Source organism: Oratosquilla oratoria, chromosome 17, assembly GCF_046742065.1.
Source record: "Oratosquilla oratoria isolate Oo_2021 chromosome 17, ASM4674206v1, whole genome shotgun sequence".
Taxonomy (NCBI): domain Eukaryota; kingdom Metazoa; phylum Arthropoda; class Malacostraca; order Stomatopoda; family Squillidae; genus Oratosquilla; species Oratosquilla oratoria.
In genome coordinates this window covers 44360050-44386515 of record NC_134793.1, presented here as the reverse complement: position 1 = coordinate 44386515, position 26466 = coordinate 44360050, and the positions used below count along the sequence as shown (strand labels likewise).

The window sequence follows — 26466 nt, the reverse complement described above, 5'->3', positions numbered from 1 at the left end:
GGCTCGAAGTGGATTGGGGCAGTGATGGTACACTAACGGTGTATTGCAAGGCTTGTCGTGCATTTCCACTCCCAACCACTGCCAGTGGAAACAGAGGTGCTGTGTCTGCCGATTAGTTTCACCCATCCCCCTCCCCCAAAATTTAAAGGCTGATTTGTTAAGTTATTTTTCATGCACATGAGTAATGAGTTAAACTTCCAATAGTTTGAAGGAAATCAAACTGCAAAAACATGGCTCTATCAAAAATGGCTCTGGTAATTAAAAAAATGGCTCTGGTGAAATTTACAAAAAAAAAATGAAAAATGGCTCTTGGAAAAAAAGTATTTTTTCCCCTGGCATATACACTACAAATTTTCTACTTTTCATGTAAGTGCTTTCAACTTTTATCATAACTAATTCTACTTTGTTTTTTCCTTCTGTCATCTTTGTCACATTTAAGTCTTTCCTTGTCAAAAATACTCCTCCACCCTGTTTCCTTTCTATTCTTCATCCAACAGTTGTATAGACCTTGTCCCACAGTATTTGGTGGTAGAGTACTTTTAGTTTCTACTATTCCCATTATGTCTGGTTTTTCTAATGCCAGATAGTTATTCAATTCTTTCTATCTTGAAATCATTACGTCTGTTTGTTTGTTTGTGTGTGTGCGTGTGTGTGTGTGCGTTTACCTAGTTGTATACAGGAAGGTGAGCTATGCACATGGCGACCCATTTTTGTATCTTGCAAGAGCAAGTTTGTTCTTAAATTCTTGTATTGTGTTTGCACACACTATTTTTTCATCCAATTTGTTCCATATATCTATCACTCAGAGAAAAGCTGTTCTTTTTCAGGTTTCTTCTGTAGTTATCCTTTTTGAGTTTCATTGCATGTCCTCATGTTTTCCCTGTTCCACTTTAACAAGTCCTCTCTATCAAGGCATTCTTTTCCTTTCATAATTCTTTGGATGGTTAGTAGGTCCCCTTGTTTTTTGTTCCAGGGTCGGCAATTCCAGTTCGGCCAGTCTTTGTTCATATGTCAGGTTTGAAAGTGTTGGGGCCATCTTTGTTGTTGCTCTTTGCATTCTAATTTTCTTGTATTCTTTTTTGTACTGGGTGACCATATCAGCGCTGCATATTCCAGTTTTGGCCTTATCAGTGTTTGTAATATTTTCTTAACCACTTCCTTAACCAGGTATTAAAAGGCCACCTTTATTTATCAACAAATTGTATGTTTCTCAGACTTATAATTTTATGTTTATCTGGTGATATGTCTTTGGCAATGATTACTCCTAGGTCCCTTTCAGAATTTACTTTCTTTACTTCCTTTCCGTCAATTTTATATTGTCCTGATATTCTACTCTTGCTTTTCCCAAATTCTATTATACTGCAATTCTTGATGTTGAATTCTACCTCCCATCTCTTGCTCGACTCTGAGACTTTGTTCAGATCACTCTGTAATGAGTCACAGTCTATTTTGGAGTTTATTCTCTTAAATAACTTTGGGTCCTAGAAAGAATGAGTGAAGAAAGACTAGTAAAAGATGTGTGGAAGGCAGAAGTGGAGGGAGTGAACATGAGGGGGCAACCTAGGATGAGATGGATGGATGGGGTAAAAGGGGCTTTAGGGAAGAGGGGAATGTCTGTGGAGGAAGGACAGGAGAGGACAGAGGATAGAAGACAGGGGTGAATGGAAAATGGTTGTATATGGATGAGGTTGTGATGCATGAGGTGGAAGGGGGGGGGGGTTGGGGGTGAGATAGTACGTGTGAGAAAAATTTAACGCAGCCCAAAGAGATTTTTCCTCGTCTTCTCCTTTTCTGCATGGGGGGATAGAGAGGGGGGGTTGTTGATTTTATGAAGCGGCCTTGCTGTGGATGTGCTGTGTCTTGCCACACTGCTTCTGACCCATGGCAGTGGACAAGATGCAGGGATGACCTGTCATCCTGGAGGTGCAAAGATAAGAGGGAGGGTAGAGGGTGGAGAGGAGTGCAGTGTATTAGGGATGGAATGGGTGGGAATGGTCTTTATGCCTTTGTTTTTTAGGCTACCTCCGTTGTAAGAGGAAAAAAGCCTTTGGTATATGTATGCAATTTGAGTCGTCTGCAAAGCAGTTCATGCAATTTTCAATATCTTCGTCCATGTCATTTACATATATAGCAAACATTATTGGAGCTAGTACTGACCCCTGTGGGACACCACTACTCATTTCTTCACATTTTGATTGATTGTCTCTGAGCACTACTCATTTTTCTTCCATGTAGGAAGTCCTCCACCCAATTCAATAGTTTTCTATGTATGCCTCCTATTGTTTCCCGTTTATATAGCAATCTTCTGTGTGGTGTACCTTATCAAACCCCTTTTGTAGGTCCAGGATGGCACAGTCTGCCCAGCCATCCATTTCTTGTAATATATCTATCAATCTTGAATAGAAACAAATCAAATTATTGATACATGATCTTCCCTGTCTAAATCCAAATTACCTCAGGTTCAATATATTATTCTCCTCCAGATATTTTGCCCATTTATCTTTGATTCTCTCAAAAATTTTAACTATTGTACTCGGGGACACCGGTCTATAATTTGTTAGGTCTTCCTTATTTACCCCCTTGTATATTGGCACTAGATTGGCATTTTCCCAGTCTCCTGGTAGTTTTCCTTCTTTGAGTAAGCATTCAATTATTTTGTATATATTTCCTGTTAGTACATCTATACATTCCTTTAGTATCCAGTTTGCAACTCCATCTGGGCCATGTGACTTGAATGAGAATCAGACAAGAAACAATGGTCTCAAACTGTCCGGAAATAGATTCAATTTGGAAGTAGGTAGAAACAACTTTGCCAACTGTGTAGTTAATGAATGGAATAAACTTCCTGCACAGGTAGTGCAATGTAGTTCAGTTCGAAGCTTTAAGAATCATTTAGATAAACACCTAAGTAAGATGCTGTAATGATTATAATTTATCTTATATTATTTGTTTTTGTTTTATCATTTGTCTGTCTGATTTTCATTTATCATTAGTTATATGTCAATTTATTATTTACTATTTACCTGTTTGTTTATTATTTTAACTATACCTATGCATTTATTTATGTATTTTATGTTATTTACATTATTATAATTTATTTATTTTATTATTAATATGATTTTTTTTTTTTTTTTTTGCATCCGACCTAGATATGGATCAAAAGGTCTCCTGTCGGCATGCTCCGCCTTTGTAATCCTTTTGATTCCTTATTTCCTTCCTAGTAATATTTAATTTCTTCATTGGAGGAAATCTTACTTCAATTCTTTAATCAGTTTTGTAGATTTTTTTCCCTCTTTGGTGAATACAGATTTGAAATGTTTGTTCATTATATCTGCCATTTCTATATCTTCTGTGTATTCTGTTACCTTGACATAATTTAAGCATTTCCCGTTTATTTTTTAGTTTGCCATTTACATATCTATAAAATAATTTGTGTGTGTGTGGGTGTATTTACCTAGTTGTATTATACAGGAAGGGGAGCTTTGGTTGTGGTGACCCGTTTTTGTATCTCGCAAGATCAAGTTTGTTCTTAAATTTTTGTAGTGTGTTTGCATACACTATTTTTTCATCCAATTTGTTCCATATATCTATCACTGTGTGGGAAGCTGTTCTTTTTCAGGTCTCTTCTGTAGTTAATCTTTTTGAGATTCATCGTATGTCCTCTTGTTTTTCCTCTGTCCCACTTTAATAAGTGTGTGTGTGAAGGAAATAAGCAAGAATTGGTTTACTAATAGGGTGGTCGATGAATGGAATAAACTTAGTAACCATGTAGTAAGCGCTGAAACTATCAGTTGTTTTTAAAAACGATTAGACAACTTTATGGATGGGGATGACAGGTGGTGATGGATACGGAGCTGCCTAGTGTAGGCCTTGTGGTCTTTTGCAGTCTCCTTTATTTCTTATGTTCTTATATGTGTGTGTGTGTGCGTGTGTATGTATGTGCGCGTGTGTATGTGTGCGCGTGTGTGTATGTGTGCGCGTGTATGTGTGTATGTGTGCGTGTGTATGTGTGCATGTGCGTGTATGAATGTGTGCATGTGTATGTATATGTGCATGTGTATGTAGGTGTGCGTGTGTGTATGTGTGCGTGTGTATGTGTGTGCGTGTGTGTGTATGTATGTGTGTGTGCGTGTGTGTATGTGTGCGTGTGTATATGTGTGCGTGTGTATGTGTGTGCGTGTGTGTATGTGTGTGTGTGTATGTGTGCGTGTGTATGTGTGCATGTGTGTATGTGTGCGTATGTGTGCGTGTATGTGTGCGTGTGTGTATGTGTATGTGTATGTGTGTGTGTATGTGTGCGTGTGTGTGTATGTGTGCGTGTGTGTATGTGTGCGTGTGTATGTGTGCGTGTGTGTATGTGTGCGCGTGTCAATTACTTGGCCCTGTATTTTTGTGGTTTTACCAGTGGGAGAACCATTTACTTTGACCACTAGGTGGTTCTTTGATTCATGGTAGTCAGAGCAAAGTAGTCACTGAGGGCGTTGAGGGGATGCAGACATTGTTTTGGCTTGGCCATAATTCTAGTTCACAGAGGTGAGTGTGTTTTTGTCTGCTAAACTGTGGTTGTATTGTTGAGCTATTACTGTTAAGTTATCCGAGTATATAAGAAATATGGTGCTGTGCTTCAGGTTTGGGATGAGAACAACATATGTACATACACACAGAGGGCCTTTTTGCCCTTACAAGAGAGGTGGCAGAGTTAAAAGTACACTGCATTAACATACATCCAAACCCACTTTTCTATCGCCACCATTATACTGCCCCCCCACCCCCCTTTTTTTCCTAAATGAAGCCTTTCAACACTTAATGAGTAAGGGTTGTAAACACTGTTCTGCTAAGAATAAATACATTTGAAAGCTTACACTTAACAGGCTGTCAACATCCCCCACAAAAATCTTCATTAACACTGCTCACCAAACCCAGGAAACATACAACCATATCACCGAATGGCCACCCTCTTATTACACAAAAACCCTACAAGGTCTCACATTTGACACAACCTTTACACACTTGCTGACTTATAAACTAACAAAACACTTTAAAGATGCAGATTAGAAAGAGTTTAATGAAACTATGGATATACAGAATTGACTATCTTTAGAAAGATTTAGAACAGGAGTAGAAAAATAAATAAAAAAAATTACAAAATAATAAATAAATAAAAATAAAATAAAACGGTATATGACATACCTCATCACTGAACATCTTATCTGCCCGAGCTGCATAAGCAGCAGGTCCATCATGTTCAAGATTTACAAGTAATGATGAGTGCAAGTCCTTTGAAACTTCCATTGTCCACATGTAAAAACGGAAGGAAAACACATTTTCTAGTCGTTCTGGCAGAGTTAAAGCCTTATTTATCCGTTTTTGCCATTCTCCACTATGTTCATTGGTGGCAAAAGTGCACCTGAAATCAAACAACTATGTAAGAGATTTGGCCTCAAACGAGTAATTAATTAGTGATTCAACATTCAACAGAATATAAAAGATATACAAAAAAAAAAAAAAAAAAAAATAACTGTACTTTACATTATCTTTGTACTTTATCATTTTCTCAAACTTCAAAGTATCAAATGATTACCACTAACCATACAAGTTCAATTCTAACAGCACCTTATCTTCAAAATGCTCCCTTGATAAGCAAAACACATACACACACACCTCTTGTGAGAAGCACAAGATGACATGGAAAGAAAATAAAAAAACATAGCTACAGAAGAGATCTGAAGACACCAGTTTTCCACAGAGTGGTAGACACTTGGAACAAACTGGACAAGGAAATAGTGTGCGCAAAAACCATTCATGAGTTTAAAAGCAAACTAGACACTGCGAGATACAAAGGCGGGACACCACGAGTGTAGCTCCCCTTCCCGCAAAATACTAGATAAATACACAGAAGCAACAATATAAAAAATACAAACATGCTAGGAATGACTATACAAGAATTTGAAGAGGAAGAAAGCAATTTTGAAAGGTGTAGTAGATAAATGCAAAGTTTAAATGAAACAGTTTGACAGGTTATAGGTAAATTGAGACATGGGTAAGTAATCACCAAGTTGATGGTGGGTAGTGAGGTCTTTAACCACTTCAGTACGACACCTACATAGGTGTCATGAGGTGTGAGTGGGTATGTGAGGATGCCGGCGTTGGTGTCTTGATAATATTTTTGTAATTGTACACAAGTTACCCCTGGAGTCTAAACTGGTTTGATCATGTTTTTTTTGTTTATTATTACTCGGAGTAAAAGAACAAGTAATACAGCAGTGACGTGTATTTTACGTGAGTAGTGTGATGTAAATTATATATGGCAGCCAATGCTGCATGTGAGGATTTGAGTAGTACTGAAGTGGTTAAAGTAGCCTCAACTCAGGCAGAAATAATGAAAGTTTCCAGTCTTCACAAAAGATGTCATTTTTTTGGAGGCAAGTGAGAAAAAAGTTTAGAAGATACAAGAGTAGAAGTGAGGGAAGTGGTCAATCTCTTGGAATCATTGAATATGGCAAAAGCTTCAGGACCTGATGGAATTTCAACCTGGATACTTAAAGAATGTAGGAAACAACTAGTAGATAAGATTCAGTCTTATTACATGTTCATCGAAAGAAAGCATTGTGTCGCTTTATTGGAAAAGGGCAAATTTTGTGCCAATTCACGAACGTGGAAATGAGGAGACCACAAAATTATTGGCTGGTATCACTTGCCAGCAGATTAGTGAAATTATGTGAAAGGATTGTGAAAGATTGATGGCAAATTTTAGACTTTTAACAACTGGCCGATGAGTAACCCAAGGAGTAGTGCGGGCACAGTAACTTTTATAATTCAGGTCATCGTGTAGTAGCTGCTGGATCGACCTGATAGAGACATCACCAAGGAGATTCGGGTTCTTCTCTTTCAGAAGTCTTGCAGTTAACCACTTCCATACGGTGATGCCTACGTAGGCGGCATGAGGAGCAAGTGGGTACTCGATGATGCCAACATTGGCATCTTGATTATATTGTAGTCGTACCTACGTAACATCCATTCTCTCTAAACTGGCTTCATCATATTTTCTATGGTTATCAAAATACACGGGTGAAAGAGAACGAACAATTGAGCACTGACTTTATTTTTTATAATGCGATTATTATGACGCAACATTACAAGTCAGGCAGCTAATGCTGCCAGACGTGCGATGTGCCCCGGAGTGAAGAGGTTAAGCGAGGATCCTTCCTTACTTGCCTATCAATGAGTTTTCTGGTCCTAAATGTAGTCTTGCGAGGTCTACCAGGCTTCGGCAAAGGGGCAGGAACACAGGCCTCGCCAGAGTCATATATATAAAAGTTACAGTGCCTGCACTACTCCTTGGGTTACTCGTCGGCAAGTTGTTAAACATCTAAAATTTGCCAAGAAATATTCAACATGGACAGATGAAGAGCGGAAAACGGTCTTCTGGAGTGACGAATCGACTTTCAGTGACTAGCACCACAGCAGCCAAGGTCTACTGCAAGCCTGGTGATGACCCCTTGAAACCTCGCTTCACGAACAAGGTCGTCAAGCACCCTGCCTCGCTTATGGTTTGGGCAGGATTTACGTATTATGGTGTTGGCAAGGTGGTTGTACTCCCTGCTAATGAAAAAGTAAATCAGTATAACTATCTGGAGTTATTGGCTGACTATCTTCCTGACTGTTTTGAGGAGACAGAGGCAGAGGTTTTTATGCAGGATGGAGCACCTGCTCACACGGCCAAACTTGTGACAGACTGGCTAAGAGACTGTGAAGCAAGTTAAATCATAGACTGGCCAGGTAACAGTCCCGATATTAACCCGAAAGAATACCTTTGGGGTTTAATGAAAAGAAAATTATGTGACATGGACACCTCATCAGTGCCACGGTTGGAATCCACTATTTGCCAGCTCTGGGCCTCCATTCCTGAAACAACCCTCCAGAACCTTCCACTATCAGTCCCAGGATGTCTCCAGAAGGTGATACAGAGGTAGGGATATTCATTTTAACCAATTTCTATATGTAAGTACCATAATTTGCATTATTTCATATATTTTCACATGCAAACTAACCTTCACCTTCAGTTTACAGGTTTCATTAAGGGTGGCGTCATTACTTTCCGCGCATACTGTATGTGGAAGTGAACCCATAACAAAAGCAAAAGAGGAAAAAGATTTGGGAGTCTTGTTAAAAGATGACCTGTCACCTGACAGACATATCAGCAGGATTGTGGAGGAGACATACAGACTACAGCAGAAGATCAAAGTGGCATTTCACTATATGGATAAAGAGTGATGAAAAAATTATCAAAACCCTGATCTGTCCAAGACTGAAATATGCATCAGTAGTATGGTCCCAACACAGAGTGAAGGATACAAGATCAGAGAATACAAAGGGCAGCAACCAAACTGGTTCCCAGCCTGGCAGATAAACCATACGTGGAAAGACTAAAAGCGCTAGGTCTGCCAACTTTTAAAGACTGAAGAGAAAGGTGATACGATTGCAGTATTCAGGTCACTAAAGGGAATAGATTGCACGAACAGAAGATCTCATGATTTAAGAGGTCATGGGAGCAAATATTGGCAGACCACATGTCTTCAAGGATATGAAAAATTAGTATTCATATCTATGCATAAATACTTTGAATAGCTAAGAAAAAATTCAATAGATGGGATCCAATGAGCATTGCTCCTTTCCTGTATACTACAATTAGGCAAATACATAAACACACACACAAAAAGGCACTGAAAACTTACTTGTAAGACTTTGTATCTTTACACAGTATATAGAGAAAGAATATTTCTCTACATTCTATGAATTCAATGACTCCTAGTGGAATATAATGTGTAGCATCTCTCTGTTGCAATAGGAGGCGATAATTTGATAGTGCAATAAGTCCATCTGAAGTCCGTCCTACATATGCAGCATACTCTCCGGGTAATTCCGTAAAGGGAATGGAGAGGGAAGGTTCATCATATTTACAGATCAGCTTTGGGTACGAATCTTGGGCATGTAAAACCTGTTGAAGTAGATTTAAAAACAGGTTATTAAATACTTCAGAAGACTTGTATATATAAAAAACTACTAAACACTTTATGTTTCTCACTCTATCCAACCTTGTAACCCTTACCATATTTCTGACATTTCATCTCAAACACATTTAAAACTTTCTCTGCCTCTTAAATTCCAAATCTCTGCTCCATAAGTGCCTTTGGAACAATCATCCTTTCATATAATCACCTCTTTCCATCCACTCCCAGATATCTATTTCTCACGACATTTTTAAAAACCCCAAGGCATTTACTTGCTTCCCTCAACCTACAATTTACCACCTACTCCACTCCTTTCTTTCCTACACCACGTGACCCCAAATACCTAAAGCTATCCATTTCCTCCACCTCTCTCCTTAAGACTTACTTTCAACTTTGTCATTCTCTCACCTTGTGCATCTCATCACCTTGCTTTTAAACATTTACCTTCAACTTTCTTCTATTGCATACCTTCCCAAACTGTCACTAACTCCCTCAATCCCCCCTCTGACCATGCTACAAGTGCAGTGTTGTCAGCAAACAACTGGCTCACCCCCAATCTTTCTCCATTTTCTTTAACCATCTCCAGTCCCCTGCCCATTACCCTCACCTTTACCTCCTTCACCACCTCATCCATGTTAACATTAAAAATCCTGACACAGTCCCACCTTTACTTCAAACCACTTGCTCTCTCCATTTCCAATTCTAACACAGACTACTACTATTGTAAAAACTCTTGACTGCTCTTAACAGCTTCCCCCAATCCCATATATCTGCAAAACCTCTCTCAAAGACTTGCTGCCTACCCCATCATAAGCTTTCTAAATCTTTAACCCCCCCCAAAAAAAAAAAAAATTCTCACATATCTACCTTACCACATATCTGATCCACACAACCCCTACCTTTCATAAACCCACATTGTTCCTCACCAATTACTCCTTCACCAATTGATTTACATGCCTCCTTGAATCTATAATTCACCTCTGCCTCCATTCATTGCCAAATACATACTTAGGCACATCGGTACATTAAAAATGTAATTTTTTGAAAATTTTGTGAAAACTTGTGGAAAAATAATTTGAAGTATACACAACATACTGGGGAACTAAGTGCTGTATGGCATCATTTACTATTTCTATATATTTTTTTTTTTTAATTATCTCAAGTGGACAATGTCCTTATTAAAAGGGGCATGGCACAAGACTAGCTTTCTATTTGACATATACATTTGAGGTTTTTCTTGTTTATATAAAATTTTAGAAGGGTATATCTTATGTCAATGTATACTGACTGCAAAATGTGAAGGCAAGAAATACAAAATTTACTGCGTATTAGGTGTTATTGTCGACGCTTTTTTCCCCTTTTAAGTGCGGATCATTACACAAGCCTGAATTGTGTTGAATGCTGGGAAGTGGCTTATCCCTGGTGAAACAAAACCCCAACATGAATCACTGTTTCTGTAATGACCCAGGGGTAATGCCAGTAAAATTTTTGGGATAAAGTAACGTAAATGTGAAAAATATTACAGGTCACTTCATTTATTATATCTAATTATCAGTAACTTTGCATTTTTCATCTATATTGCCAATATTCTTTTTTTTGTACAGAGGGTGAATTTGTTTTATCTTTGTGGCTCATTGTCTCTGTAACAGTATTTGTCACAGTGATTCTTATAGCTCAAACTTTTCTCTATATTTTTTTTATATAATACCCTTTTTTTCTAAATTGTCTTATTGAATTATGTCTCAGTAAAACTATAGCTTTTAGCAATACAATTATGCAAACTTTTTTCCTTTCTTTATGAAACTTGGGTATTCAGAGAAAAATCCAATACGGTGTAACTTTTAGACTAACAAGTTAACAAAATTATCTTCAAAGCTTCTAGTTTCTTAAATAAATGTATTATTTTCTATTATATTACAAGAAAATTAAAAGGCATCAACTTCTTTTGCACCCATTCAAATTCCACCACCAACTGCTTCAACTTCCCCTTGTAGTCACTTGTGTTATTAGCAAACAGCAATTATCTTGCCTCCCACTTTCCTCTACTCACCTATTCACCTACTCCAAACCCTTGCCTAGCACTCGCATATAAAGTGTTAGAATTGTAACAAGAACAAAAATAATAAATACACGATCACAATATCAACATCCCCTCACCAATACATCACAAAGAATGAAGTGCTTATACTCAGAGGTATTCGCCTCTAACTGAATGTCACCTTTGCATTGTGTACCCAGTCTGTTTATGGTAAAATACATTTTGAACATACAACTGCCACATAAGACAACTCACCTGGTACATTGAAGTGTCTCCGCCCCCTCCTCCACTGTCTTCAGATTCCATCCTTTCCAGCCCTTTGCTTTCTGAAACAAATAAGAAGCAAAATGAACCACTTCTAATTACAAGACTATTGGAACAAAACAACAGATACTTGGCTTGTTCCAATACTGTAGACAACTAAACATGATCCATGATGTATCAAAACTACATAAAATTGTGTTGATATTGCATTAATACACCCAAGTCTCTTAATCCAACACTCATGAACTGCCACTTGAACACGTTTAGGCCCAGGACAAACTCACTTTGGGAACTGGTGGGGTTTTGTCCTGGGCCAATTCCCAAAGTGGGTTTATGTCCTGGGCCCAAACATCCACCTAAGTGGCTGTTGGCTGCAAGTGTTTGATTAAAAGACCTAGGTGTACTAGTTTTGTTTAAATGAATTATTATAAGGCAACTTCTGTATTTACAAATATCAAATATTCAACAACAAATGCTATTTGCACAGTTCTGATATAGCATTAAGGTTTGTCCAACTAGTATGTGTTGAATTTCTTGGATTGATATTTCTGTACCCATTAAGACTGGCTTGACCTTTACAAGGTTTTTCTTTCTGCTGAACAAAATTGCTTGGTTTCAGCCAATATACATGAATAACCTCAATGGATGGTTTACATGAACTAGATGACTAGTTTCTACCATCACCAAGTTCAGTTTACTTGCAACTTGAATGGTGGGTGTGGGACTGGGATAACCTTTCATCCATGAGGAGCTAAGATGAGGATGAGCGGGATCTATACTTTTAACATCGGCACATGTTTTCGAGATTATTGGAATTCTGTTTTGCTCCCAGGAATATTCAAAGGTATTTGTCCAAGTCTTTATTGTTTTTGGGGCAAAGTGTTTTAGATGGATGTTTGAAACCTTGTCAGGGCCTTCTGCTTGGATGATTTCAATTGTATATTTCATTTTATCTATTCTTTGTAAGAAAGGGGGGGAGAATCTGAGACTGGTTTAATCTTGCATTTTATCTTCCCCTTTTTTAGATTTGTGAGCTTGAATCTTTTGGAAAGGGGGGTTCGCCGATTTAATGAAGCGGCCTTGCTGTGGATGTGCTGTGTCTTGCGACACTGCTTCTGACCCAGGGCAGTGGACAAGGTGCAGGGATGACCCGTCATCGAGGAAGTGCTAAGATAAGAGGGAGGGTGGAGGGGTGTGGAGTGTATTCAGGGATGGAATGGGTGGAAATGATTTTATGCCTTTTCCTTTTTGGCTACCTCCCTTGTAAGGGGGAAAAAGCCTTGGTATATGTATGTATGTCTTTATGAGGGAGGCTGTCTCTGAAGTTGCATTTGTATTTGTTCTATATCTTCTAGGAATACATTTCTTGCTGGTTTTCTGTATCTGGCTATAAAGGCATCAAACAATCATCACTTTCAAAAGGTGTGGCCCTGAGGGGCTTGGAACTTTTCTTCAATCAGGCCCACAAGCTCACTGTACTCACTTCCTACCAACCTATCTCCTTATTTTTCCCTTTTTGCACAAGGTGGCCAAAGCTCCTGCATATGTTCTCCCACATCTTGTCAAATACAGGGAAACCAACCCTGAACCATGCATGTCACACACAAACAAAACCTTAAATTTCTAATACATCCATCAAATGCATGAAGCTAGTCATTTATTTGAAGCTATATTCATTCTGTCTGGTATATGTAGGTTATGTCCGATTCACTATAACAGGGTTTGTTATGCCAGGGATTTACTAATTACTGTAATTAATTTTTCAATGTTAAAATTGCAACAGTGTAAAAAGTAAAGTGACCCAATCCAACATAACCAACCCACCCTTGGTGGATTATGGTTTTGTTAGGCAAGTAGTTTCTACAAGGACATCGATTTTCACTCAAATTTAGAATTTTCCAAATTTCACTTTTTACACACTAGTTCCAGTTTTACTTTACACTCTTCAATTAGTAATTAGAATTTTCCAAATTCACTTTCAACACTTTCATGTTCTGCCAATTGGCCGGAGAACCCTATTTTTTTTTCAATTCTTTTCTATTCAAATCACAGACTAGGTTTTTTGTCACAAAATGGTATTTTTCAAACATTAGATTAATTGAATAGCGGTTTTCCAAAATCCGCACTTTACATTTTCACAAACAGAAAATTCATATACTTCCACTCAATAATCCAATTTCCTAATGCCACCAAAATTGCTTGAAAGACATTAAGGGGCTAAAATAGCTTATATGCAACAGATAAAACAATGGAAATCAATACAACCTGACAAAACTACCATAAAAACTATGTACAAATGCATTTATAACCCTCTTCAAGTTGCACAGACAAGCTTCGCTTGTGATTAATATGGCCACCTGCTGGGCACTAGATTGTTTTTTGTTTTTTTTAGTATGACACAGACTTCCTTCCTAACAGGTGTTGAGTCCAGGTAATGTGATGAGCCTCCCACACATAATTCACCTAGCTAATGTCACCCACACTAGATTTACCTCAAACACCTGTGCTGGTCAGATGTACATTCACTTCCCTTAAGTCTTACAGTGCATTGTTGAATTGGTATGTGATGGGGCCCCAAACATTCACCATCTTTCAATTCTTGTTTATGCCATACCTATCTATTTATATACCAAATACTTTTCCTCCTTATAAGAGAGGTTGCCAAGTCAGAGGCACATACCTACTCCCACCCATCACCCTTTCCTACCTCTCATCTTAGCTTCATGGATGATAGATCATCCCTGTATCCCACCCACTGCCCTGGGTCAGAAGCAATATAGCAAGACAGTACATTTACAATAAGGTTACTTCACTTGACAGGTGACCCCCTCTCCCCGTCCCCTCATACTTTGGGCTGCATCAACATATAATTCACAAGTACTTCCCAACCTCCATCACTAACTCTCAAACCCCCTCTAGCCCTATCTGAAGCACAGTGTTGTCAGCAAACAACTGGAGTATCCCCCATTTTTCTCAATTTTTTAACCACCTCCAGTCCCCTGCCCATTACTCTTGCCTTTACCTCCTGCACCACCCCATCCATGTACACATTGAACAGCCATGGCAACATGACACTTCCCTGATGCAGCCCCACCTTTACCTCAAACCACTTACTCTCGTTTTCCAATTCTAACAGGCACTATTACTCTCATGCTACTGCTACTCTTGGTTAAGACATCCATGGGCTCCTCCAATTACTTCTGTTACTGTTTTTGGTATAAACAGGGAAGAATACTGCCACAAAGAACACTACCTCACCACCTGATATCAGAGGTTAAATTGAAGTTCTTGTTCCAAAGGATTTAGTGAACTAAGACATGGGTATATTCATAATTTCCCAAGTTGTTCCAACACCACTGTCTCCTCTGTTTAACAGTGAATTCCAGGTACCTGTCTATTACCCATCACCATCATGTCATTGGCCCACCCATTTCACTCCAATCACCCTTGAAGTTCACCGACACCATATCTACTTCTGTTTCTTATAAATGCCCAAACAATGTAAATAATCTGACTCTTGATCCAAGGTTCACCTATTTGTCCCTTATCTCTGTGAGGATTCAGTTTTCCAATGTGAACTCACCCTACCAGGAAGCTAGGATGGTGCCCCTTACATAGGATTTTCTACTGCAAAATTTAACGAGTCATGCTCTTGGTGCAACCTAGTGGCAGCTGGATTTATATAGCTATCACCTCTATCCCAGGAGTAGCATCACTAACTCTCAGAGCCAGCAAGCATTTTTGTGATGGTAGGTAAATTCTTGATAAAGGTATCTTACCTCATTCCATTATTCGCAACTGTTCTACTTCAAATGTACCTATTTTTTTCTCCTGTCAGCCTTGGCCATCAGTGTGAGAATCTATCTCTGTGATAAATGAAATTTGATATATGCAATGTTGTTTACCTAGTAACAAATGACAATTATGACCAAACAAGAAGTTTCAAATAATACCTTTCAAAGCTGAATTTAATCATTTGAATGGATAAAAATAAAAAAGATTATTGCTACACTAATGATAATCATGTTATTAAAAAAGATAATAATCATGAAAGCACTACAACTCCACAAATTATAAAAAAGCTCGTCATACAATTTACTTGTATCATTTTTGAAATATCCTTATTCTCTACATTCTCACTAAAGAAAATGTTATACCTTATACATTCATTTGTGAATTTGGTAAAATTTTAGTTGTGCACAACTACAAGATATAGCACTAGAAAATTATTAATTTTGTAAATCATATCAATATAATATGCAATTTTCTTGGCAGAAGAAATGAAAAACTAAAGTTGCTAAAACGGATTTAGTAACACGAAATCGCCCGACAAATAGTACTCCATGTTTGTTTTGATAGATGTTGACGTCAAAGAAATGAAAGGATGATAAATTCATCTATTCTAACCTAACAACCTAACCTGTATTTAGGGAAATCTGTACCTGTAATTTAAAGGCCATCTGGATTGTTGTAATTGTGACGGATGTTGGCAGCTTGTTCAATCACTTTCCGATTGCATGGTATAAAGGTTTCTCATTGCTTGAAAGAATGCATGGATTTTAGGTCCCTAGCATTCCTTCAAGAATATATACCTTACAAGATACTGGCAGAAGTATCGAGGGCAAACACCAGGCCTCAATACCCACTCTTCTACATCATGCCACAGCAGAAACTCTAAGAGAAGCCTTGTTGTCTTTATAAAACTGCTTGTTAACATCACCTGGAGTGGAAGAACAACCGATGCACAGAGGGATATCTATCATGTAACTAACATTTCAACTGGACCGGGCAGACGACAAACACTTGACAAACGACAAGATGGCGTCTCAATCCTATGCTAGTGACTTCATTCGTTAGTACATTTGCTTGTAGCATGGCATTTTTTTTCTGCCAATAAAAGCACATTACATTCATTAATATAATTTACAAAATTATTTAATCTTCTAATGTTATATTGCATAGTTGTGCACAACTAAAATAATACCATGAATTTTCTCACTTCAGTACACTGATGCCTATGTAGGCATCATGAAGCGCGAGTGGGTACACGAGGATGCCGGCATTGGTGTCTTGATTATACATCTTTTTTGTAGTTGTACACGAATTACCCCACATTCTATGAATTGGTTTGATCATATTTTCAGTGTTTGTTATTACTCAATAAAAGAGAATGAGTAATACAACAGTGACTATATCTCATAACGTAAGTAGTGCATTGCATTGTACACATGGCATCCAATGTTGCGCGTGAGAATTTGACTAAAAACTGAAGTGGTTAAATGTCAGCCTGACAGTCAAGCAACCCTCCTGTCACTCCATGTAACAGCACGAGAGGAATCACTGTAATGCAAACTTTTAATTTCTCTTCTCCACATTATCTACAGCATTACTAACCAAGTGCCAATCCCTTTCTTCAATATCACCATTATATTGTATATTGCTGACATTTCTAGTACATACATACATATACCAAGGCTTTTTCCCCCCTTACAAGGGGGGTAGCCAAAAAGAAAAAGGCATAAAATCATTCCCACCCATTCCATCCCTGAATACACTCCACACCCCTCCACCCTCCCTCTTATCTTAGCACCTCCTAGTAAATTGTGAATTTAGATTCATCTATGGTACTTTCATTTTTTCAAAATAATAATGTGGAAATTTACCAATAACAGCAGGTCAAAGGAATTAAAAAGATAGGCCATCGTTCATATCACAACATTCCTCACCACAAACACAAACCACATATCAAATTCGTTGGTTGGGTGAAACTATGAATTGTCCAAAAGATATTTCTCAACCCATAGTATTGAAAAGCATTTCATAAAAGTCAATGTCATGGCACAAGCTGATTCAGACTTAATTAGGAATGGGTTAAAAGACCTAAAAAATTGTTTAAGAAAAGACATGACATCCTGTCTGCACTCTCCAGATCCTTGGACGAGAAAAAAATCAAACAACTTCCAGCCTTCCATTTCCATGTTTATCATGTTCAACTAATCACCAATATGATTAATTTCACAGACTTAATTTGGAGTAGGTTCAAGGACCTAAAAGAATGTTTAAGTAAATACACAACATCCTGTCTGCACTCTCCAGATCCTTGGACAAGAAAATAAATCAAACAAAACTACCAGCCTTCCATTTCCATGTTTATCATGACCAACTAATCACCTATGATTAATTTCTGTCCTCAGGCGTAACATACCTACTTAAGTTAACGTCGCAATGCTTAGCACATCATTCCAGCCTTACAATGATAACGTAGAGAATATTTTTTTTTGTTTAGATCCAAAATGTAGAAAACCTATCCTCGAACACCAGGTACCGTGTTCATCTGTTCTCCATACTCAATGTATTTACAAGTGTCCAAAATAAATTTGCTTTGCGTCCAAAGAAATAACACACACTTGTGGTCACCAGTAAGGAGTATTTCTATTATCAATGCATAATGTAATATAATATATATGAGATTTGCATTGCTAAATGTTGGCTCCAAGGCTTGCCACGTACCAACACCCACAATGCTGACATCTGTTACAAGGGACACGTACAGTTCTAAGCTTACCTTTTTAGAGTGCAGCGAAGACTATTACCCTATGCACTGGTGAAAAGAGCCGTTTGTGCTTCAGGTCCACTACTTGAAATCCATAAGGTTTAATTTCACAAATTCATCGAGACTGTGTCGAAGACAATATGGCGACCATAACAACTAAATGAAATTCCAATAACAAACCCAGACAACTTTATACCATGACATCTACCTATATCATGTAAAACTATCATTTAAAAATTAATATTTAAATAATAGATTATAAAAGGCCTATTTTCTGTAGTGTTATAAGAAATATGTAGACAGAAGGCGTTCTTCTTTTTAGAAGTCTTCCCAAAACTACGTCTCATGGCTGACCAATCGCCCAAGGGCGAATGACGTCATAACTTGTCGCAGCCAGCTGATGCAAAGTGCATTCAGTCCAAAAACTGACATTAGACATTTGCCGGACGATATTCATACAGGTCTTCTACAAACATTGACCTCGACACATGGTAATAGTATTCCGTTATCTGTGATACCGAATGTGGTGACGACACAATATGAAAATACCAATGTTTTGTGGAAAGGTGCAAGTAGTTAAGAAAAACAGTGGTTCCATGATAACCCATCCTCAGCAGGGGTAACCTTGAGAAAGTAGGTGTGTAAATGTTGACAATTACCATAGTATTTATTTTTTTCTTTTCACTTTACATTCTTCGAACAATCGAATTGCGGTAGTTATATATGCAAAATACGTTTCTAATGTTGTCCTTTCCTTGTGCGTTATAAATAGAAACAAAATTATATGGTTACATAAAAAATACTCACCCCGACGTCGCCAACTAGCAACACTTTTTAGTTGCCGTCGGGAACACGAATGTAGCCAATGGCAAGGGATATGAGTGACCATCTGAAATGTTTGTAAACATTAGCGTAGGGGAACGAAGGGGGTGGGGATTAAACGTGGAGATACCCCTTCGTGGCGATGGAGAAGACTTTGGCGCTTCTCGCCAACTGACTTCTTCAGTATTGTTGATGTGTGGCAGAGATGACTATGACATTGTTTCAAGGCGGCAAACCCGTTTTCTAAACTAAACTCCTTTTTTCAGGTAGTGACACTTATTTCTTCGCTGGAATTAGGCAACAAATGGAAATTTGTTATTGTACCTTCACTTCAAGGGTATTTGTCTAAATAATTAGTTCAGCCTTTTGCTAAAATAACGTGCAGCTCAACAGTTTCTCAAGAACGACTGCATTGCAAGATCTAAGTATCAATACTGCCCTAGTTGGAATTCCAAGAATACAACAGTGTTTGGCACAGCTCACGCTATCCTAAGCCAACAGCTCAGAATCAAATCGATAAAGTTGGTGCAGAGCTATGTTTAAACTGTCGTTACATATGTCACACAGATTAAGTGAACATGACGTAGAAGACATGGGTCGTGAAAGTGTGTTCACGTAGGGTATTGATGCTGCCATAACAAGCCAATTGTGGAAGACGAGGAAAGAAAGTTATAGTTGGTAGTACATGCTTGGCAACAGAAAAGAAAATGACGCAGTGGTCTCAGTGACTGGTTGATACGGTCTGCTGAAAGATATATTTCTGCGCTGATATCGAATTGTAAACCCCTTCCTCACCGGGTGACATTTTGCTACTATATTTACTACCGTGGCACACTCTCTGTTGCGAGAAGGCTTATCTATCTTATCAATGCATTATCTATCTCGGTTAACCTTTCAGTGCCGAGTGCAATTTTCTCTCTTATCCGGGCTGCCGCCATAGCATTTTATTCATTTCGTCTGATCAGCCTTCTGAGGAGCTTGGCTTATCTCAATCTCTTCCGCTCCGTGTGACATGCATTTTTTCTAGTTTTTGGTTATTTTACTTGTGCCTACACCACTTATTCGGAATTGAAGATATTAAATAGTGCTGGAACATTAAATAGAGGGCAGAACAAACAAACGAAAGACCGTCGAGTAGGATTAATACATATTTTAGTGTTATTTATTTATCCAAAGAACAAGTTTTACAAACCAACTCGACGGCGAGTTGAAGTTGTTACCAATACTCTGAAACTAATATTTCAGTTGGAGTAGGATTCTTGATCAGTGGAATTTAACAGCGTATCAGGCAAAGTAAATTGGATTGTGATTAAATCAAACAATCAATTATCCATTTGAAGTCAACTGCTGAACGAGAACATTTCCCAACCCGTTCCACGGCGACTGCACTAGTCTCTCTCTCTCTCTCTCTCTCTCTCTCTCTCTCTCTCTCTCTCTCTCTCTCTCTCTCTCTCTCTCTCTCTCTCTCTCTCTCTCTCTCTCTCTATGTCTCTCTCTCTCTCTCTCTCTCTCTCTCTCTCTCTCTCTCTCTCTCTCTCTCTCTCTCTCTCTCTCTCTCTCTCTCTCTCTCTCTCTCTCTCTCTCTCTCTCTCTCTCTCTCTCTCTCTCTCTCTCTCTCTCTCTCTCTCTCTCTCTCTCTCTCATATATATATATATATCCACCGTTCTAGACACCTGACCTAATCATTTCCATTTCCACTATGCCTTCCACTCGTCTGCCAGCTCATCCACCTTACTCTCTCCTGTCTTTCAGCGCTGTTTCCTGCATTGACCTCTCAATTAATCTGCGCACGCCTTAACTTTGTATCTGTCGTTGTCATCGATTTGTGAATTTCAGATCCATAGATCATAGCTGAGTTTATACAGTGTAAACTCTGATTCAGACGGAAAGGGAACGTTAACACATTTCTCATTTTCCAGCCGTGTGTGATAAGTGTTTGTATTTTATTTTAATCATCTTTAATCAGTTATAGTATTTGACCTAAATAATTATAGTTGTAATTTTCTGATTTTTACCATCGAGCGTAATTGCTTCTCTTGTTTAGCTCCATTGCAATTTAGCTATTTGTTTTGTTGTGAGTGACGTCAGACGATTTTATTCATCTGAGGGGAGGATCTCATGAAGGAGTTAATGGTTAGTTTCTCAATTAGCGAAATGGCCTCTTGGCTCAAGGATCTGTCCGCAAATCTGACTGGAGAATGGACGTATTGTAACCGAGAGTAATTTGTTTTCGTTGATTTATCTTGCTAATAGAACGGCAAACCTAGTGCATCCACGGATGCTAAATACAGACACGAGCAAAAAGTTTGACCCACGCTTCAGACAGTTACCTAGCTTACAGCTAGGTAATTGTCTTAAATAGATAACGAAAAAGTTGTCAGACACAGAATTTGAATATCGTATCATAAACTCTGGATAGGTAAACAATAATTGCTCATGACTACATAGCATGCGTGAATCGCAGGACCAACACTGATAAACGAACGGACATGACATACGATCTCAAGAATAAACGTAACAAAGCAGAATGCATTATGGGTAATGTACCACAGATGACTTAGCAGACAATTATACATACATGCAAAAATATATCAAGGGTTTTTCCACCTTACAAGGGAGGTAGCCAAAGTCATAAGGTATAATTCCACTCCCACCCATTTCATCCCCACACACTCCATTCCCATATTCACCACCCCTCCCTTTCCCTCTTTTCTTGGCTCCAGGATGACGGGTCATCCCTGCATCTCGCCCACTGCCCTGAGTCAGAAGCAATGCAACAAGCCATCAAATCCATAGCAAGGCCGCTTCATTTAATCGACGACCCCCTCTCCGTCCCCTCATGCAGAAAAAGAGAAGACGGCGAGAAATTCCTTCGAACTGCATCAAAATATCGTTCACACACAACCACTCACTAACCCCCTCCCAGCCCCCACCCACTCCCTTCTATGCATCACAGCATCATCCATACGCAACCATTCCCCACTCACCCTTATCTTCTGTCTTCTCCCTTCCTCAACAGACACCCCCCCCCTTTTTCTCAACGCCCCTTTTACCACATCCATCCATCTCATCCTCACTTGCCCCTCTTGTTCACTCCGCCCACCTCTGCCTTCCACACTTCTTTTACTAAGCTTTCTTCACTCATTCTTTCCATGTGTCCAAACTATCCCAATACTCTTTTATCAACCCTATCTCCCAACTACTTTTCCACCCCCGCTCTCCTCCTCACCTCCTTGCTTCTATCCACCCTAGTAACCCCTACCATACTTCTAAGGCATTTCATCTCAAACACATTTAAACTTATGCTCCAACTTTCTACCCCCATGCAGTGCTGTTGGCACAATCGCTCCTTTATACAATCTCCTCTTAACATCTATTCCTAAATTTCTCTCTCATAATACTTTTTAATCCCTCAGGGCATTTGCTTCTCCCAGTCTACATTCTACCTTCACTTCCACTCCTCCCTTTTCCGCCACATGCACCCCCAGATATCTAAAGCTATACACTTCCTCCAGTCTCTCTCCCTTAATACTCACTTCCAATTTATTACCAATTTGCAGACATACACACAGTTAACATAACATAAGAATGGAGGAGACTGCAAGATACCATAAGGCCTACAATAGGCAGCTCCATGTCCATTACCACCTGTCATCCCCATCCATAAAGTTGCCTAACCGTGTCTTAAAACAACCGATAGTTTCAGCGCTCACTACATGGTTACTAAGTCTATTCCATTCGTTGACCACCCCATTAGTAAATTAATCCTTGCCTATTTCCTTCTTAAATCTAAAATTGTCCAGTTTAAAGTCATTACTGCGAGTCTTGTCAGTTGTCTTAATATGATGACCTTGTTTGCATCACCCTTGTTAAAGTCTTTGATCCACTTGAACACCTCTATTAGATCACCCCGCACTCTACGTCTTTTCAGAGAGTGTAAGTTAAGGTGCCTAAGGCTCTCTTCGTAAGGTAAACTTCCAAGCCTATGTATCATTTTGGTCATTCTTTGTACTGATTCTAGTGAATTCATGTCCATTTTATAAGACGGAGACCAAAACTGTATCGCATACTCAAGGATGGGTCTAACTAACGCTTGGTATATATTGATAATTACCTCTGCACTTCTCATTTTGGTCATTCTTTGTACTGATTCTAGTGAATTCATGTCCATTTTATAAGACGGAGACCAAAACTTTATCGCATACTCAAGGATGGGTCTAACTAACGCTTGGTATATATTGATAATTACCTCTGCACTTCTCTTCGTAACCGTCCTATCAATTAAACTTAATGCTCTGTTAGCTTTTTTGCTGGCGATAATGTACTGTTTCATGGATTTAAGGTCAGGACTCACTAGAACTCCCAAGTCTCGCACTCAGTTTTCTCTGAAAACGTAAGACCTAAGCTATATCTATTTTCGGGGTTGTGTAGCCCTACGTTTAACGCGCTGCACTTTGAGATATTGAAGTCCATTTGCCATTTCACCGACTATGTGAACAATTTGTTAAGATCATCCTGCAGAATCTCGGCGTCGTCTCCTAACCTAATTAGGCGTCCTATTTTAGTGTCGTCCGCAAACTTACTAACATCACTATTAATCCCAAATTGTTTATGTACATAATGAACAATAAGGGACCCAAAACCGAGCCCTGGGGAACTCCACTAGAAACACTCCCCAACCTGGATTTTACATCATTTATGGGTCTCGCTGTTTTCTGTCACTGATCCAAGCTCTAATCCATTCTAACATTTTTCCTCCTATGCCATGGGCTTTGATTTTATCTTAGTCTCTAGTGGGGCACCTTGTCGAACGCTTTGCTAAAGTCAAGGTAAATGACACCGTAACTATCATTGTTATATGACTTTTATATACGTTAGTGTAAAAAGATAGAAGATTAATCACACATACACGACTTACCCTTGGAGAAACCATGCTGTGAGTCACGAATCAAATTATGTCTCTCGATTTGATCTCTGAGTCGATTAACTATTATTGATTCAAGCATTTTACCTATAACTGATGTCAAACTGGTTGCCCTGTAGTTGTATATAGATGATTTATCTCCCTATTTGAAAACAGGAACAACGTTTGCCTGCCCCCAAGCAATAGGCACAAAACCAATGTTTCTGTTAATTGGTCGCAGCTTTCAAATTTACACTCTTTAAGCACTGAAAATTTTCGTCTGGACCCGGGAATTTTGTAGCTTTAAGTTTTTCGATCTGACTACTTCTACCTTACTGATGCTGATATTTGATAGTGTACTTTCTTCATCCCCACTGAAAATCGGATCGCAGTCAGGTACCTTATCTAACCTCTCCTTAGTAAACATCAAAAGAAAATGTTTAACGCCTTACTAATTTTTTCTCCGATTCTATCATGATATTTTCGTCGTTTTTAATTGGGCATATCCTTTCCCTATTTTTTATTCTGTAGAGATGAAAGAAGCAATTTGGGTTGGGCCTCGCTTGTCTGGCAACCTTAATTTTATAGTTACGTTTTGCTGTGAGCATGTTGTTTTTAACCAGTCTTGCCATATCGTTATATTTGGATCTAAGATGTGTTTCCCCCCCTTTTTTTTTTCTTGTGTAAAGTCCTCTTTTCATCCTGATCTCATATTTCAGCCTGTCCGTCATCCATTTGGGAGTATTACTATTCTTTCGTATTGACTTGAGGGAAATAAATTTATTTTGTGCATTTAGAATTAAGGCTTTTTACTGTGCATTTCGTCCAAATCACTGACCGAGCTGTTGACCTCGCGCTTGTATGTGACCTGACCCAAGGTACGCATATTACCCTCCGTGATCCGACTCTTGACCACGCTAATGACGTCCGGACTGTCCGTCACAGCCCCCTGGGTCGGTCTCGTAAGTGATCAAATGTCTCTAATACCGTCTCATCCAATCAAAATGGGCTCTCCTAAAGTCAGGTACTAGAATGTTATTCGTACTATTTGATACTTCCCAAACAATATTAAATCTTATTTCTTGATGATCGCTAGAGCCTAGACTATCTCCCATTTTTACGTTTCTCGTTAGGTGCACATTAGTAAAGGTAAATCCAGAGTATCCTCTCCCCTCGTAGGATTGGTAATAATTTATTTTAGGAAATCATTCTGCACCACATCTAAGAAATTTTGCGCTTCCTGATCTACTAAAATTACCCAGTCAGTGTTTCTATAATTAAAATCTCCCACGATCACAACGTTTTTGTACTGAGACGCCCTGCGGATTTCATGAATCAGGAAATCAGTCTGCTCAATGTTGAGGTTAGGAGGTCTATATAGGACGCCAATATTCTTGTTTATAAACTCCACCCAAATAGATTCCGTAATATACTCTTACTTAATCGAATTGTTGATAATACATTTTTTAACGAAAAGTGCTACTCCTCCCCCACTCCTGCCAACCCTGTCCTTATGAAAAATTTGTATAATTCTATCTCGATTTCCGGAAGGAAATGTCTATCGGCCATATTGATCAAGGATTCAGTAATGGCTATAACATCAAATCTCTCTACGCATGCTTTACCTCGCGGCAAGTAAATTCTGCTGTTTGTATACTAAGCTTTTAGTTTATCCTCCCTTCACCAGATTAGGTGAATCTTTTCACAGTCCCTCTCTGAGCTGTTTCAGTTGCCTAAACTATATTCCAATATTTTTCCCCTGACTCTCACGTACTCTACATAAAAAAAAAAAAAAAAAACTGCAGGGATTCAGCAAGGAACCGAAATCCTTCCTGTGACAAGTGCACCCCGCCCTTTGTATGTAGATGACTCTTACTGTAAAAGCGATTCCAGTTGTCGACAAATGCCCATTCATTAGCCTTACAATGTTTTGCCAGCCTGCAATTCATTATAATAGCCCTGAAATGTCACATGCCTCCAACTCTACGCCTCGAAAGGATTCCACATACAAAAGGAACCCCTTCCTTATTCCTAATCTTATCTAGCGCATCCCGAAACCGCGCAAACAATTCCTCACTCCCTAACTTACCTATGTCATTCCTCCCAGCACTCGAGCAAACTATGGGTTTCACACCTTCCCCGACTATATGAGTATACTATTCTATCCTGTCTCTAACATCACCTATCTCCTCCCCGGGGAAACATACCTGCGTCTTATGCTTCTTATCTTTGTCACACAAGGTCCTATCTAAATACCTCACCTGGCTATCCCCTTCAACCAAAATCTTACTTATGGGCAGGGATCTAGCGATTGCTCCATCTTTCTTCTCTTGCATCTTCGTTTCTTCTTGTAGACCCGCGAGAACTTGAAAAGAGTTTCTGCATTCAAGGGGGTCTGGCGAAGGCTTTTTATCATATCTCCGTGTTTTGTTTGTTACCGTTTTCCACTTAGGTTCCAAACATGGTTTATCGTTTGTGTATTGGGCCTTCGAGTGAAGAACTCGATTCTCCTCTTTAAGGCCCTCAACAGTCTTCTCTAAGGCTACAATTCTACTACGTAGAGATTGTACCTCTTCGGCGCTGATCACTGAAACACAACCACTCGCCATCTCACTGTTTGAAGCAGCTACCCCAGTTTGACCTAGCCTGAGTGACGCCTACTGCAACGACATCAACAGAAAAAGGTTATGATTAATACACCACAGTTGATTTTACAGACAACTATATATTCAGATGAATCGCAAAAATGGCACGTGATCCAATACTATGCTGGTTACCACTAAGGAAAACAGAAACACGGAATTCTCAAGTGCTTTCATGTATTTCACATTATCAAGGGAGATACAGTTGAAAGTGGTACAAAGTAGAATACAC

At 38.9% G+C, this 26466-nt stretch overlaps 2 protein-coding genes across 6 annotated transcripts in view; one reads left to right on the top strand and one right to left on the bottom strand.

The window, feature by feature from the left end:
* Positions 1 to 19126, bottom strand: part of LOC143034636 (phosphatidylinositol-3,5-bisphosphate 3-phosphatase MTMR3) — a 105541-nt gene extending 86415 nt beyond the window's left edge. For 2 of the 5 annotated variants that reach the window (XR_012967270.1, XM_076200983.1), the window contains exons 1-4: positions 18674 to 19126; positions 11305 to 11375; positions 8736 to 8998; positions 5191 to 5407 (exon numbers count right to left, since the gene is read on the bottom strand). Coding sequence is in view for 4 of the 5 variants with exons in the window: in XM_076200983.1 (XP_076057098.1) it covers positions 5191 to 5407; positions 8736 to 8998; positions 11305 to 11375; positions 18674 to 18755 (633 nt within the window). In the remaining variant the exon portion in view is untranslated. Of the gene's footprint in view, positions 1 to 5190; positions 5408 to 8735; positions 8999 to 11304; positions 11376 to 17878; positions 18030 to 18673 lie in introns of those variants that run through there. The other 3 variants (XM_076200981.1, XM_076200984.1, XM_076200982.1) reach the window with 3 other exon arrangements.
* LOC143034637 (uncharacterized) lies at positions 6637 to 8081 on the top strand. The gene is made up of 2 exons (XM_076200985.1): positions 6637 to 6902; positions 7189 to 8081. The coding sequence occupies exon 2, from the start codon at positions 7404 to 7406 to the stop codon at positions 7761 to 7763; it is 360 nt and encodes a 119-aa protein (XP_076057100.1). The 5' UTR covers positions 6637 to 6902; positions 7189 to 7403; the 3' UTR covers positions 7764 to 8081.
* Positions 19127 to 26466: the final 7340 nt, after the last annotated feature.

Excerpts from the sequence above, each read along its gene's own strand:
- LOC143034637 (XM_076200985.1), top strand. The coding sequence starts at position 7,404 with ATGAAGAGCGGAAAACGGTCTTCTGGAGTGACGAATCGACTTTCAGTG.